Source organism: Lampetra fluviatilis, chromosome 44 (genome assembly GCF_964198595.1).
Source record: "Lampetra fluviatilis chromosome 44, kcLamFluv1.1, whole genome shotgun sequence".
Lineage (NCBI taxonomy): Eukaryota > Metazoa > Chordata > Hyperoartia > Petromyzontiformes > Petromyzontidae > Lampetra > Lampetra fluviatilis.
Genome location: NC_136318.1, coordinates 4,578,815 through 4,593,485, shown reverse-complemented (window position 1 = coordinate 4,593,485; position 14,671 = coordinate 4,578,815). Strand labels below are relative to the sequence as shown.

Here is a 14,671-nt window from a genome sequence, read left to right as displayed (position 1 = left end):
GACAGCTGCCGTCGCTCCCGTAGCCTTTCTCCACTCCGATGCAGCTCCGCTGCAGGTTTCCTTGTGCAGTCTTTCAGCTGCTCTCACTGCAGCTCCACCGCTGCTCCCCGTTCCTCCCGTGCCCGGTCACCGCTGGCCGACGGTGCTGAGTCTCACCGCGTGGCGATCTCGCCACTCTCCACCCTCTGCCCTGCGTGGCCTCACCCTGTCTTTATTCCCACACTCTCCTCCCGTCTCTTCCGGTTCTCTCCCATAAGAGCTTACCCCTCTCTCTCACGTGACCTAACCCCTCCCCCCGTGACGTCATATCCGCGAGGCCGTTTACGCCCGCATTACACATGGACAGCTCGATTTAGGTCCTGCTACAACATTTCGATGGGGTTTAGGTCCGGACTTTTGACGAGGCCCATTGTAAAATGCGGAATTTCTTCTTCTACAGCCATTTTCTAGCTCTGCTTGTATGTTTAGGATCATTGTTTTGCTGCAAGACCCACTTACGGTTCAGTTTCAGCTCACGGATGGATGGCCTGACATTCTCCTCTAGAATCTTCTGATACAATGCAGAAGTTATGGTTGTGTCAATTATGGTAAGCCGTTAAGGTCCTGAGGCAGCAAAGGTTCCTCTGTTCAAAAGCAGTGTTTGGTTTTCGCCAAACATAACGTTTCTCAGAGTCCAAAACGTTCTACCTTTGACTCATCTGTCCAGAGAACATTGTTCCAGCAGTCTTGTGGATCATCTATGTGCTCTTTGATGAACTTCAGACGGAGAGCAATGTTCTTTTTGGAGAGCAGTGGTTTTCTCCTTGCTTTCCTTCCATGGACATCATTCTTGTTCAGTCTTTTTCTAATAGTCGAGTCATAAACACTCACATTAGCCAAGGTGAGTGGCCTGCAGGTCCTTGGATGTTTCTCTGGGGTTCTTTGAGACTTCCTTGATTTTCGGTTTGTTCTTGGAGAGATTTTAGTAGGATGATCGCTCCTGGGTAGTGACTGTGGTCTTGAACTTTCTCCATTTGTAGACTGTCTAACAGTGGGTTGGTGGAGCCTCAAATCGTTAGAAATGGTTTTGTAACCATTTGTGGACTGCTGAGCATCAATAACTCTTTTTCTGAAGTCCTCAGATTTATTTTGATTGTGGCATAACTTGTTTCTACACACCTGTATGGCGAAGAGCACACTGGCAAAGTTTCTGATCTTTATATAGGGTGGGGCCTCCTAAACTCACCCCTTAGGATCTACCTAAACACGTTCCTTCAGAGTGGGCAGGTAGGAACATGGTTGGACAGCGCATTCGTGCGATCCGTGTCACGCGGCACAAGCTGCGTGGGGCAGCGCATCACGTGGTGCTGAGCCCGCCAGAAGCGCTCTGAAATACAAATCGAGGGCGTGGCTATGCACGACAAATAATCCCTGGTGGGCAGTGTGGAACTGTTGTTCCTACCTGTATTATTTAAACACCTGATTCTAATTATTCCTTTGCGCTAATGAAACCAGGGATTCACTTACCTTTTCACATACCCTCAAGCTTAATTACTCATTGTTCATTAAATTTATACATTCTTTAAAATGCATGGAATCAGTTGCTATAAACTAGTAGGGGTGGGGAACCTCCAGCCCGCGGGATAAATAATTTGGTCTGAGCCTGCCAAGGCAACCGCACGACACGAAATTCAATAAATCTAGGTTTTTCATAGCAACATAAACTTAATTTTGTATGGCCGGCGAATGATGTTATAAATATTCAAATGGCCCTTGGCAGACAAAAGGTTCCCTACCCCTGTATACCATATTGGATATAAAAAAAAAACGGGTTTGATTCAAGAAGGCTATCGTGGTAAAACTATGAAATTTCCATAATTATCATTGGGGTTAACAATGTTTTTCTCAGCACTAACTGCTACATGACATACTCTATATAAAATAATTATCAAGCTTCCCAAAAGCACTCCAACCCACCTTCTAACCTCATCATTTCGATCTGATTTTTTAACTGCCCCTGGTATAAATGATCGTGAAAAGCAATGTACCAATGTCTCTAAGGAACGTGTTTAATCATTGAGTACGGATGTCATATGGACAGTTGATGAAAATATAACAAAACATTTAATTGTGCAAAGAAGCAAGGAGAGACACATGCTTCGGATTACACGGAGACATAAAAAGGAGAGTGCGGATAAGACAACATACCAAGGTTAGGTACAGCATACTGATCGTTAAGAATAGCGGGCGTAGGTAGGACACATCGCTCGTTGGGACGCTGACCGGTGGGTGATAATTATTGCTGAGTGGCAGCCAAGAACGGCCTGGTAGGCATCCACCATAGAGACAGCGATGAGATGTCGTCGGACCACGATGGATGGCGATGGCTTGGCGAGGCCTTCATCCGGCAGTGGATTGATCATGGCTGATGAAGATGATAACAAAACCACTTGCATCGCACGATTAAACGAATTGTTTTTTTTATTTTAACGTGTTTTCAAAACAAACAGCAATATATTATCAAAACAAAATGGGTGGACACGAGTGGGGAGATGTTTGGAGAAGGTTGCCCGATTATTTCCTGCTCCCAAACCCTGTACCCCTTTGGCTGGACCCCTAATCAGCTGCCTTCGTTAATGCACGTTTTCATTAACGAGGAACTCTACTGAGGGCCCGTGACACTTGCACACTGTACTTTCCCTTGCGCGAATTCTCACACCTCCATTTTTGTTCCTCCCCACACACCCCATCCATCATTCCGCGTTTACTAATCACCGCGATGCAGCAAAGTTGCACGTGGCAAAAACACGCAAAGGTGGTTTTGGGTACGAGGAGCGCAGTTCTAAAATCATCTGCACAGATGTTTAGTTTACATGCAGTGGCATAGTGTGGTTGGCATGGGCCTTGGTGCAAGGAATGAAATCGTGTCCTCTGTCCAAATACCTCCACCCCTCTTCGAAGTCCATCCCGTGGGCCCTGGCGCAGTTGCACACCCGAAAGCTACACCACTGGTTGCAGGGCACTATGGGAGACGGCCCAAAATGCCGTGCTATGCGCGGGGCAGCTGGCTGTGTGGTTGTTACATGGAGGCGATCGGACAATTGAAATACATCAATACAGCTCTTCTCTAGTAACTACACACCTTGGCTGTGTGTCCTGGGCTGTCCCACATGAGCTTGCAGCTTTGTTAATAAAAAAGACATGTGAAAGTTGCAGTCAAGTGCGTCATTATGGCACTCTAGTGAGGTTCCCTCACGTTTTAAAATGTCAATAGTAACATCACCTTACTGAAACTTTGCACACGTACAACCCATGTCAGTTCATTGCTGGATGGTTAGCCTCCCCACGCCATGCAGGTCGTGGGGGTTATTTCACCAAACTTTACCACGCTGCTCAGTACGGGTTCAAGGAGGGAGCATAGACATGGTAGTCTAATAGTATAATAGTACAGAGCAGCGAAAAATTGTTACACTGCCCTCTACTGCCCACCACACAGCGTAGCGTGACAGCCACACACTTCTTCTCAAGAAGCTACAACCTGGTGTCGGACATACCCAGGACACACAACCTCGGTGTCTACCAGAATAAAAGCGCCGTTGTTTTGGCTGCGTGGTCGTTACCAGCACCGCCCGTCATCCCCGCCGACCAAGATGCAAAACCGAAGACTTCCCAGATCCCCGAGCAAGTGTGTAACACACGCGAGCCTGTGTGTCAGGCACACCAAGTGTGTAACACATGTTACTGTGTAACACACAGCGTGTAATACATGCCAGTGTGTAACAACGCGAGTGAGTGTGCAACACACAGCGAGTGTGTAACACATGGATATCACATGTTGATGACACGAGACAGCTTCTGCACGCGGTTCAGCAGCAAGTCGCCCTTTTTGATCGTCTCCTGGTACTGCCAGTTCTTGCTGTCTGGTCTGATACACACACACATTAAGAACCATTAGCCTGCGAGACTGCTGGGGCAAGTGCTGTTTGTAGTTCTACAAAGGTAATATCATCATCTTTAACACACAGGGGATGGTGTTGCAGGATGTTTCTGGATGCTACGGAGGCTGTAACGGCTAGCCTCAGACTTTCCTTCCAGCAAGTAAGTTCTGCTATAAAGCTCATACTTTCACACAATATTCTCAGGCTGATTTTTGTCTCGCCGGCAATTATCCTACCAGTGTAACATCCTCAAGGCCCTTTGAATGGGTAGCCAACACAAAGAAGCACAATTTATCAGGTATCCGACACAAAATCCACATCTGTTTTCAAACTCTGATGTGTATATTGTGCTGCGTCTGCGCCTCGGTTGTGGAATTCCCCAACGAAATTCGTTTAACTGACAATGTGGATAATTTTAAGTCGCATCCAAGACACATTTATTAATTCCGTTTATTCGATGTAGCTCTCCTTCTCTATTGGCCTTTCCTTAACCTTATTCTTACAAGGCGCCTTGAGACATTAGTGGAAGGCACCTTAGAAATAAATCAAAATTATTATTTTTAAAAACTGAGACACCCATTTTGGCCCCTGGTTATAGTGTGTAGCAGTCAGGCTTTAGAAAGGGAGATTAGGTCATTTAAATAAACACAATTCCATTGGTGTACACCAAGCACATGTAACCGCGGCCCCACTTCTCTCATCCAGGAGTTAAAGACAGGCGGCGCCACTTGCCTGTTTGTCTCCACAATCTCGTTCACTTTGTCGATCTTGCAGTGCAGCCTCCCAGCCGCGATGAACCGTGACAGCTCCCTGAGCACAGAGAGACAGTCATATATTTTAAAGTAGGTGACAGCCACTGATATTAGGGTTGCTTACTTCTGGATTTTTGCATTGTTGATAAACGCGTGTAAAAAAAACATTTTTAAAAATCGACTATTGGTCCACCATCCATTACCAACGAACATTGATGAGTGTGGTGAAATATGCCCAATGACAAGACACACTATGATTATCCCATCATCCAGCAGTGGATTAACAATGTGCGCTGGTGTCACGGTCCAAATTTCCAATACCATTACATCTCAAGCATTCGAATGGGCACCCCCAGTCAGCTGTCCCTGTGCAGCTACAAGCTGACTCAGCACCATCCCTGCAAGTGGTCATTACTCTGCCAGTAGGGGGCCATAATTGCCACTGTGTCATGCCAAGTGAGCAATTTGACAGGAACCGTACATTTTTGTTCAAATATATTTTGCATGCAATGGGTGTAACGATGCGACGTGATGCGACGATCGATGACGTACTGGTCGACGAACTCGACGCTGACGCCGAACGCCTGTGCCATGTAGGAGAGCGTGAGCGAGCGGTACGACTCCAGCAGCTGGCTGTAGGCCAGGATGCGCATCTCCCGCACATAGTACTGGTAGTGCGGCGCAAACAGCCGGTCAGCCTTCATCTCCTGCTCCACTTTGGCTGCACATGGGGGTGGGGAATGGGAGGGGGAGACATGGAACGGAACCGGGGAGAAGGGGGGGGTCAGGGTAAGGCTCGAACGGCGGATGGCGAGCAGAAGGTGGCAGCTTGCACCGTGTATTGTTGCACGTTTGTGGTTTTTATTGAGTGTGTGTGTGGGCACAGCTGGGGATTCTGTGCGGTGTGGTGTCGCTGCTGTGAGAAGGAGGAGGTTGAGTAAGGTGAAAGTCATGTGCATTTGGGTTGAGGGATGCGAGCAAGGAGTTGGGCCGTGCGTGTGTATATCGGTCAGTCAACCCAGGGCACCCAGGTCCTGTGACCTCCTACCAGCAAGCCTTCAACACTTCACGTGACCTCAAGGTGCACCTTGCCTGGCACAAGCGTCATGGTGACATCACCGCCACTTAGTGGCGAATGGCAGTTGTGTTTGTTGTGTGAAGTGGGACGAGTTGGAAGTATGGCAAGTTTGTGATGGTGTGAGATTGAGGTGGGGTGAGGTTGTGTGTTGAGGTGAGTGAGGTGAATTGAATAGGGCAGAGGTGGTGAGTTTTGGGTTGGGGGAAGTGGTGGGTGTTAGAGGTGCTATGTCTGGGGCAGCACAAGATGACGCAGGTAGAATTGAGAACCCAGTTAAATCACAGCTCGGTGTATGCAAGTCTATGTATTGGTCTCGGTGTATGCAAGTCTATGTATTGGTCTCTCCGATCATCGGTCTATATATGATTATATAGGTCTGAATGTAAATCACTGGTAACTGAACTGAGGCCATCAACTCACTACACCTGCTTCTGAAAACAGGGTTTAATCACCATCGGGTGAAACCCGTATTCAAGCCCAGGATCTCTGAAATGCTGGCTCAGTGCATCTGACCCTCTTAGCAACCTCGTCTGATGTAGCCGCGTACATTTAAGCAGATGTGCTGACGAGGTGTGCGCACCGCCACTTACCCAGAGACTGGAAGAAGGAGGCGTAGTGGCACTCGTAGAGGGAGAAGAGGTACTGGCGCACGGCCGGCAGTCCGTGCAGCACCTCCAGGATCTCCGCACCCTTAATCACCTGCGTGAGGGGACAGGGGACGGCACAGCTAAGCAGGGTGGGCCCTACACGATAACGCCAGTCTTACAACCAAAACACAATGTCGATTTACACAGTGGTGTATAAATGCGACCGCATTTCAAGACGATGGACAGAAACAGCGAGCAAAGATTTGTAGAGGGAAAGGGACCGACATAGGTAAAGGAAAAAAAGTCAATGTCTTGTGCCTGGATTTGAATAGGAGCATGGAGTGAAAATAATGGGTGGCTGGGACGAGTGAGTTCCAGACTGTGGGTGCAGCAGAAGGGAATGAGCGACCTCTCATTAGGCCAAGGTTGACTGGGAGCTTCGACAGAAATCCTTAGTTGCTGGAGCAGGAAGTGGTTGGAGGAGAGTAGAGTGCGATGAGAGGGGAAATGTAGGCAGGGGTGAGTCCCTGGAGGAACTCGAAAAGTGCGAGTGTGATCTTGGAATTGATTTGGGTTTGTATTGGGAGCTACACACACTCGGTCACACCCCCACACCTACTCTCCCGTCACACACATCGCTTCCCTCACACCCCCACACTTGCCTTCTCGCGCAGGTCGGGCCTCTCGAGCGCGATCATGCTGACGTAGACGGTGTGCGTGACGAACGTGCGGTAGTCCATCAGCTCGTACGATGTGAAGGTGGACACCGTGTCCAGGAAGAGCTCGGCAGCCCCCTTGAAGTCACGGATCGCCAGCAGGTACACACCCTGGTACACCTTCAGCCGGTTCCTCCGGTCCCAGTCACCGCCCTCCTCTATGAGGCTGCACGCGTAGGCAATCAACACAAACAACACCACAATGAACAAGGGTCACCACAAGAGCAGTTTGGCAGTTTCCATCCTGTTTATCGCAGTTTATACACGTGCGCGACACTGGGCAGTTGGAGGCAGCCGCCCTCTAGGAACAACAGAGGATGGAGGAGCGACACTAGCAACAACAAGCAGAATCCCGGGTGGCTAAAACGCAGCAAGTTGGCAGTGAGCAGCAAAAGGTAGTGCATCTGCCAGTCATCTCGGTCAGTCAACCCTTAACAGTCTAGTCTGTGATGTGTGTGTATTCGTAGCACGGAGCGCTATCCACTATGCCTCCACTCCCCACGCACACGGATACATATATACGTACGCACCTCTTGGCCTTGTCAATGTTGCGCGTGATGAGGTCATTGTCAAGGTAGAAGAGGCCGATGCGGATGAGGTAGAAGACGATGTCAAGACGATGGCCAAGTGCCACCGTCTTTTCAAACGTCTTGCGGAAGGCGGTGAGGCTCGACTCCTGCAAGGGGGCAGAGCGGCGTCACGGAGCGAGAGGACGACGCACGGCCCACGGTATCAAGGACACACACACGTTAATTTGACTACAAACACGGATTTAGTCTAATGACGTTAAAGACGGAATCCAAAACTCATGAATGGCTGCCCAGCATCGGAGGCAAGGTGTTAATATTATAGTTAGTATGACTGTTAGTGTTTGGAATGGTGTTACATGTTGGTATTAGGACAAGAACATGCGATTGTATAAAGATAGGTGTTAGTGCTAGTGCCAGTGTCAGCGCTGGCACTAGCCCATCAGTGCACACTCTCACCTTGTCCCCGATGCGCGACAGGTGCTCTGCACGTGCCAGCATGGCGTCGCGGATCTCGCTCTCGCCCAGGTTGCGCTCGGCGTCCTCCAGCGCCGCATCCAGCCGCGCCAACTCCGCCTCGTTGGCCGCGCGCATGCGGGCGAGGAGCGGCGCGTCCGGGCGCCATTTCAGATCGCGGCAGACCTCCTCGTAGAATGGCGCCATGTCTGCGGCGAGCACGCAATGCACAACAATTCCCATCGTTTAGCGAGTTGGATTTTGCAGCCGCTTGTGATTTGAGTGCAGGTCTTTCGGGCCAGGCCACATATGGAGCATTTCTTCCCTGAAGCTTTGGCCACGCACTACTGCAGACATCTTCAATAGTTTAACTCAACTTCAATTCCCTCTTCTAAATTTGACCTTTTTTGCCAGTATCAAAGTATGAAAAATAAGAATAGGTTTTAGCCTTTCTGGCAATAAAACACGTGTTAGGATTGTGATTTAAAGCTTTCGTGACTGCAGGGATTCATATTTTTGGTTACCGAAAGAACCAAGAATACGTGTTAGGATGTTCAAACACCAAATAGAAACCTTTTGCAAGGAATCATGTCTGCCTTAACCACATGTACGTGTTGTGAAAGTGCAAATAAAACATGCTCTGATAATATATGCATGGTCATCGAAACGTATTGGTCTGCTCATCGCGAGCTATAAATGCTGATAGTGCAATGTCTTAGTACTGTTCGCCTTTTGGCGTTGTTCTCTGGTCTGACAGTGGTGAGACTTGGCCTTAAAAAGGCTGTCTTTGGTGAAGGCCAATCAGTTTCAGGACAATGCCATATATTATAATCAGAGCATGTTTCGTTTGCACGTTCACCACAAGTGCGTGCGGTTAATGGAGACACAATTCCTTGCAAAAGGTTTATATTTAGTGTTTGAACATCTTAACACCTGTTTTATTGCCAGAAAGGGGAAAATATATTCCCTCCTTTCAGTTTGCCCGCAGTAGCGTATGATGAAAGCTTGAGAAATGACATGCTCAAAAGGCGGCCTGACCCGAAACACCACACTTAAATTCAAATCATGTTAAATGGGCGCACGGCACTGTGTTGATATTTTACACGTCCTCTTCTCCCATATTATCCTGGTTGTGCCATCGGGCGTCATGTCATAATACAAGATCTCTAGCAAACCAGTAACAAACCCTTTGTGTTGGGGCACGGCCCACCAAAGCGGATAACAAGAGCTACCGAAAAGATCCCCTCAAGTGAGTTCCAGTCCACACAGAAGGGGGCATCACCTCATTTAGTCTGCCACCGAGTGATGTTGGTTAAACGACAACCAAACTGATATTTGTTTTACGATCAAAGCTGAGATTTAGACCATTTAAAGTGCCGAACCAAACTTAACGTGATTTTTTTTGTGCAGTCATCGGTGACCAGGCTGACAGCATTAATTAGCTATACTTGAGCACCTTAATTCTTCACAGACCGATGCCCCTATCATGAAGCAGTTAATGATATTGATGATGTTGAAGACATTTCTGTTGTAAATTAAAAGGCATGATGCTGGCTGCTAGTGGCGATGATGATGGTAGTGGTGATGATAGTGGTGGTGTCGTGATGGTATTGTAATAGTGGCGATTAAGGTGATGATGGCGGTGATGATAGCAGGTCAGAAACAGATTATTCAATCTATCTGTGCAGATTTGTGTTATAACCTCTTTCCCACGTGAGTTATAACATTCCATATATAGACTTGGCCAAACATTCATTTGCAAACCCCTCCTAAAAAGTAGTCTGTAGACTCAGGTTTTTCTGGACAAAATGCATTTAGTTTGTATTAAGACCCAGTGAGGCATTTCGTGGATTAACAAAAAAAATTGCGGTGCTGTTAAGTGGAGAGCGGTGGCGCAGCGGTTAGCACAATTCCCTGTCATAACCACAATGCGTACTATTAGCCCGAAGAAAGCGGTGGATATTCCACGTTACTATGACGGGTTCTTCAGAGACAAACCCTACGCGAACTCCACGCTGGTCAACGTAGAAAAAGTTGTGCGAGACCGAGAACGAGGGGTTGGAAACTGTGGTTGACTATCGATTCCCCGCCACAGGGGCTGACAATCAGTGGCGAGTGACGTTTGAATGGATCCCGGCCCCCAGCCCTTTCCACTCACCTACACCAACCAGCAGTGGCTTGAGAATGGCTGCAGTTTGTTCGGATAAACTATAAGCGAACCCCTGTTTAAAAACAAAACAAAAATTAACTTTGAAGCGAATCCAGAATCGGGGCCTTACGCAGAGAGGGAAAGCCTCGGTCTTGCCTGGCCGGCCCGCCCGCCCGAGTTAATGCCGACTCACCGTGCCGCTTGATCGCGTCCATGAGCTGCGTCTTCACCGCCTCGTCGTCCCGGTGATCGTCCAAGCTGAGCAGGAACTTCCACTGCGCGATCTGCAGGTCGGGGTTCTTGGGGAGGCCCTCCTCCTCCAGGTTTTCGATGGGCATCGCGACGGCTGATGATGGCTGAGTTGGTGGTTGCTGCTGCTGCTGATGATGGGGAGCGGGGCGGCGTGACGTCACAGCGGAAGTGACGTCGCGCGTTACCGTCAGCAGGCCCCGACGCCTCAACGCACGAGGACATTGATTGTACTCATTATTTGTGTGGGGGCGGGGTTTGTTTCTTTTAAATGGAACACATTTTTTTACTAATTGGAGATTAAAGCGATTATACATGCGTTGGCCGCGGTGTACAAACACGATGAGGTTATTTCGATTATTTGGCTGGTATAAATGTCCATATGACATACCTGTCAACGCCTTATCTCAGTGTAATTCAGACCGTATTAGTCCCATCACAAGGGAGAAACACAAATAGACAATTATTATTTTTACCCGTATTGAAACGGCTGTACGCCATATGGACCTGAAAACTCAATTTCCCACTACAAGAATACGGGGTAAACCGTATGGGTTGACATCTATGCTATATCTATGTGTCTCTATGAGTCTCTATGTATCTATATGGGTCTCTATGGATCTATGTGGGTCTCTATGGATCTCTATGGGTCTCTGTCTATAATACCTGTCAACCTCTTATCAGTGCACTACCTTATTCCAGACCAATTCAGACCTTGTTGGTTACCCGTGCCCCTTATACATCTCAACGTTCGTCCCACAAAGTCCCATCGCAAGGGAGAAACACAAACAAATAGGCAACACTTATTTTTGCCCGTATTGAAACGGCTGTACCCTGTATAGGACCTGAAAACTCAATTTCCCTGTACAAGAATACGGGTAAACCGTATGGATTGCCAGGTATTATCAATATCGATAAGATATTTACTGTGGAGTGGGGGTGTTCCCTAAGTGATAGCCATAGCCTCCTATTGCCTATTGTAAACGCATTTAGTAACCCCCCCCCCCCCTTTTCGTCAAAAGTGAACTCGCCCTTGACAAGTTTGTATTTCTGTGCCTCGTTTTTTGGTGGGGGTTACTGTCAGTTTATTGAATTTCTAACTCAGTTTTTTTGTCTTTCAATAGGGGTCTAACCAATCTGAACCCCTTGGGGTTGACATGTGTGTTCATTCCTGGGCCCCATGATCATCTTCCGTAGGTTCATAGAGGCTCTCCAAACGGCACATGAGCGTTGGTCGATCAGTCCCCCACCTCATTGGTGTGTGGCCACGTCCCTACTGGCCGGGCGTGGTGCTGGCCACCCACCCCCTCGTGTGCCGTGCCGGCCTTCATCGGTCCTCGTTAACAGCACTTGCCCCAACAGTCATTCTGACCATGTCTGATTTGTAAAGAATTATGATTTGTAGTGAGTTGATGGTCTTAGCCCAGCCACCACATTTTCATCATCATAATGATCAGCCATGTGAATCTGCTGGATGAAGACCTCTCCCATGTTGTATTGGCCATGGGGGTTGTTTAACCATACTTCACCAGTGCGAGTTGGTGAAGGAAGGGGGGGGGGAACCCAGAACCGGTTCATATATCACTCGCCACTGATGTCAGTCGTGACCTGGAATCAAATGTAGGTCACTGGATTCCATAACGCAGTGCGCTAACCACTGCGTTACCGCTCCATCCCCAGCCTGAATTAACTTTTACTTGGTGACCGGGCTGAGACCATCAACTTACCACACCTGAACATTTGGATTTAATCAGAGGCGGCTGCCTGGATGTTAACCCAGGTGCTCAACGGTGCCGGCGCAGCACTCTGACCTTTGGGCCACTCAGCCACGAAGAGAAGTATCTTTTGGGAGCAAGGGAGACATACGGACCTACGGGTCAGCTGAAGTTGTCACAATGCACTAGAATCTACAAGTGAAAAAAATTAACCCGTAAAAACAAAGTTTTTCACTATAAATCCTTTATATGCGTGGCGGCTAGAGTCCTCTCGTCCTCTGGCTTGAGATGGCTGCCACCTATGGGTCAGATGATGGCCTGCCACCATTAAGCAATTGGTAATTAAATATAATTTTTTTTCCTAAAAAGTGTAAAGTTATGGAAAAAAAATTTCACGAAAATAAATTGTCACGCACAACGAGCCTGTGTGCAAAATGTCAGCTCGATTGGATCACGGGAAGTGGATTAAAAAACGACCGACATATTTGCACGGTCGTAAGCGCGCAAGCAAGTGAACTTAATATAAAGGATTTAAAAAAGGTTGAGGTGATTTCCTGCTCAAATGATCATTGAGGCATCATCATTGCTCATCTGTTTTCGGCCATAAGCCAGCGGTGGAAGTGTGTTGCTGAAATAACCAATGAATGTTTAATATTTTAAATATTAAATTCCATGTGGTCACTGGTGATCGCGTGAGATCATAGTCTGCGTAGAACCTTCGAACAAAGCCAAGTGACCACTCGGATTCCAAACACACATCTACGTTGAACGAGTTCGTTCTGTGATGCTGCGTTGACAGTGGTGCATAGGTATATATATAAAAACACACTCAACACATTCCTCAATAAAGTAACAAGATATATATCACGGTCGATATTGCAGGCAATGACTCTTCTTCAGAGCAGAGAGATCTCATCTTCAATGTTTTAATTTTTTAATAAAAATGAAAAACACGCGCACACCAAGCGGGGGGGATAACAATGTCGAAACGCCACAGCAACATCAAGCAAATCAAACGCATGTCCTTACATCGCGACAGCTGGACTAATACTGTAGACCGGCGGTCCCCATCCTTTTTGGCACCAGGGGCCGGTTTCGTGGAAGACAACTTTTTCACGGACCGGGGGGGGGGGGGGGGCGTTCATCATTGGGTCTTTCCCCCTTTTCAAAGAAGCTCTCCAGCGAAGTTTGTTTTTTACTCATTTTGGCTACTAGGGGTGAGAGCTTGTGGGCTTACCAAAACTGTGACTGAGACAAGTGCGCAGTGCGGGAAAGAGGCGCGGATGGAAGTGGTAAATCAAATAAGGGACTCACCGCTCACCTCCTGCTGTGCGGCCCGGTTCCTAACAGGCCACAAAAGAATTACTCAATAAAAAAAGAATGTGGGTCACACATCTAAAGCAGAACCATTATAGTGGCTATTTTGGTCTGCTCCTCGACGTTGGCCAGACGTCGTGGAAGAAGTGGGTGCGTACCCCAACGCTTTACCCCACCACGTCGCCTGTGGTGTTTCCCATTTACACTGCTGGCTGCCTGTGAGCCAGCACTGAAAGGCCGCAGCGGGAGTTGGTCGATTACCGCACACAAATGTTGTGAAACCCCTTCTACCCGCCGTGGCTACGTACGGTGCAAAATCATTTCAACATACATACGTGCACCAGCGCTGCCAACGCCTGATATTTGATATAGCCCAGAGGTCGCAAACGGGTTTTGATTCCTTACCCGTACCAGGCCGTACCAGGGTCGCAAATGGGTACGGGTAACCGTTCCCTACCCGTACCCGTACCCTACCCGAAATGAGTGACAAACGGTTACTCACCAGTGACTCACTGCCTACTCGTACCCGTACCCGGCCGCACCAGGGTCGCAAACGGGTAGCCGGGTATTGGGTACGGGTATCGGGTACCCTATTGCGACCTTTGATACAGCCCCACCCATGTTTTCATGATATCCGTGACCCCTTGAGTATCTTGGTTCTCGAGCTGATGCTTGCTTTGCTAATGCCTGGCACGACCGCCACCTGACGATAAGTTACCATCTTATTCACCTGTCGTATTATATTGTTGCTGTTCGCACGCCCAGCATCTACGCAGCCCAAACCGAGTCATGACCAGCTGGGTAAATCAATGGAAAAAATGGCCTTGGCCCACTAATCACAAGGCATACATTGATAGAAGGGAGAGGGAGACGGCGGGGGGGGGGGGGATCTAATTTTAGCCCGACCCACCGCGGATTTCAGTGTCAAAAAACGGGTGCCAAACTTGACACATGCGCCTATTCTTAGCGTCTCATCTGCAGCCCAGCCAGAATTGAATAAGTTGGCGGCTTATTACAATAATTCGGAAGTAAAATGGCCGTGATTTCACATCAGCAGCCCAAGGACATGTTTACCATTACGTACGCCTGCTACTCAAGTCAAGCCGGGCTGCGGATGGGACGGCTACCTCTGGCAGAACAACACGCTGGGCCAAACGAAAAGACGCCAACGTCAGGCCCTCGTGTCCACCTTGGCCTGTCCGGCCACC

General features: G+C 48.4%; 1 protein-coding gene across 1 annotated transcript; it reads right to left on the bottom strand.

Moving 5' to 3' along the window:
- Nucleotides 1–3,517: 3,517 nt before the first annotated feature.
- On the bottom strand, nt 3,518–10,585 carry PSMD6 (proteasome 26S subunit, non-ATPase 6). Its single transcript, XM_078876527.1, has 8 exons — nt 10,376–10,585; nt 8,037–8,242; nt 7,581–7,726; nt 6,997–7,216; nt 6,338–6,446; nt 5,222–5,390; nt 4,650–4,727; nt 3,518–3,904 (listed from the first exon to the last, which is right to left on the bottom strand). The coding sequence occupies exons 1-8, from the start codon at nt 10,518–10,520 to the stop codon at nt 3,808–3,810; spliced, it is 1,170 nt and encodes a 389-aa protein (XP_078732653.1). The 5' UTR covers nt 10,521–10,585; the 3' UTR covers nt 3,518–3,807.
- Between the last annotated feature and the right edge of the window lie 4,086 nt (nt 10,586–14,671).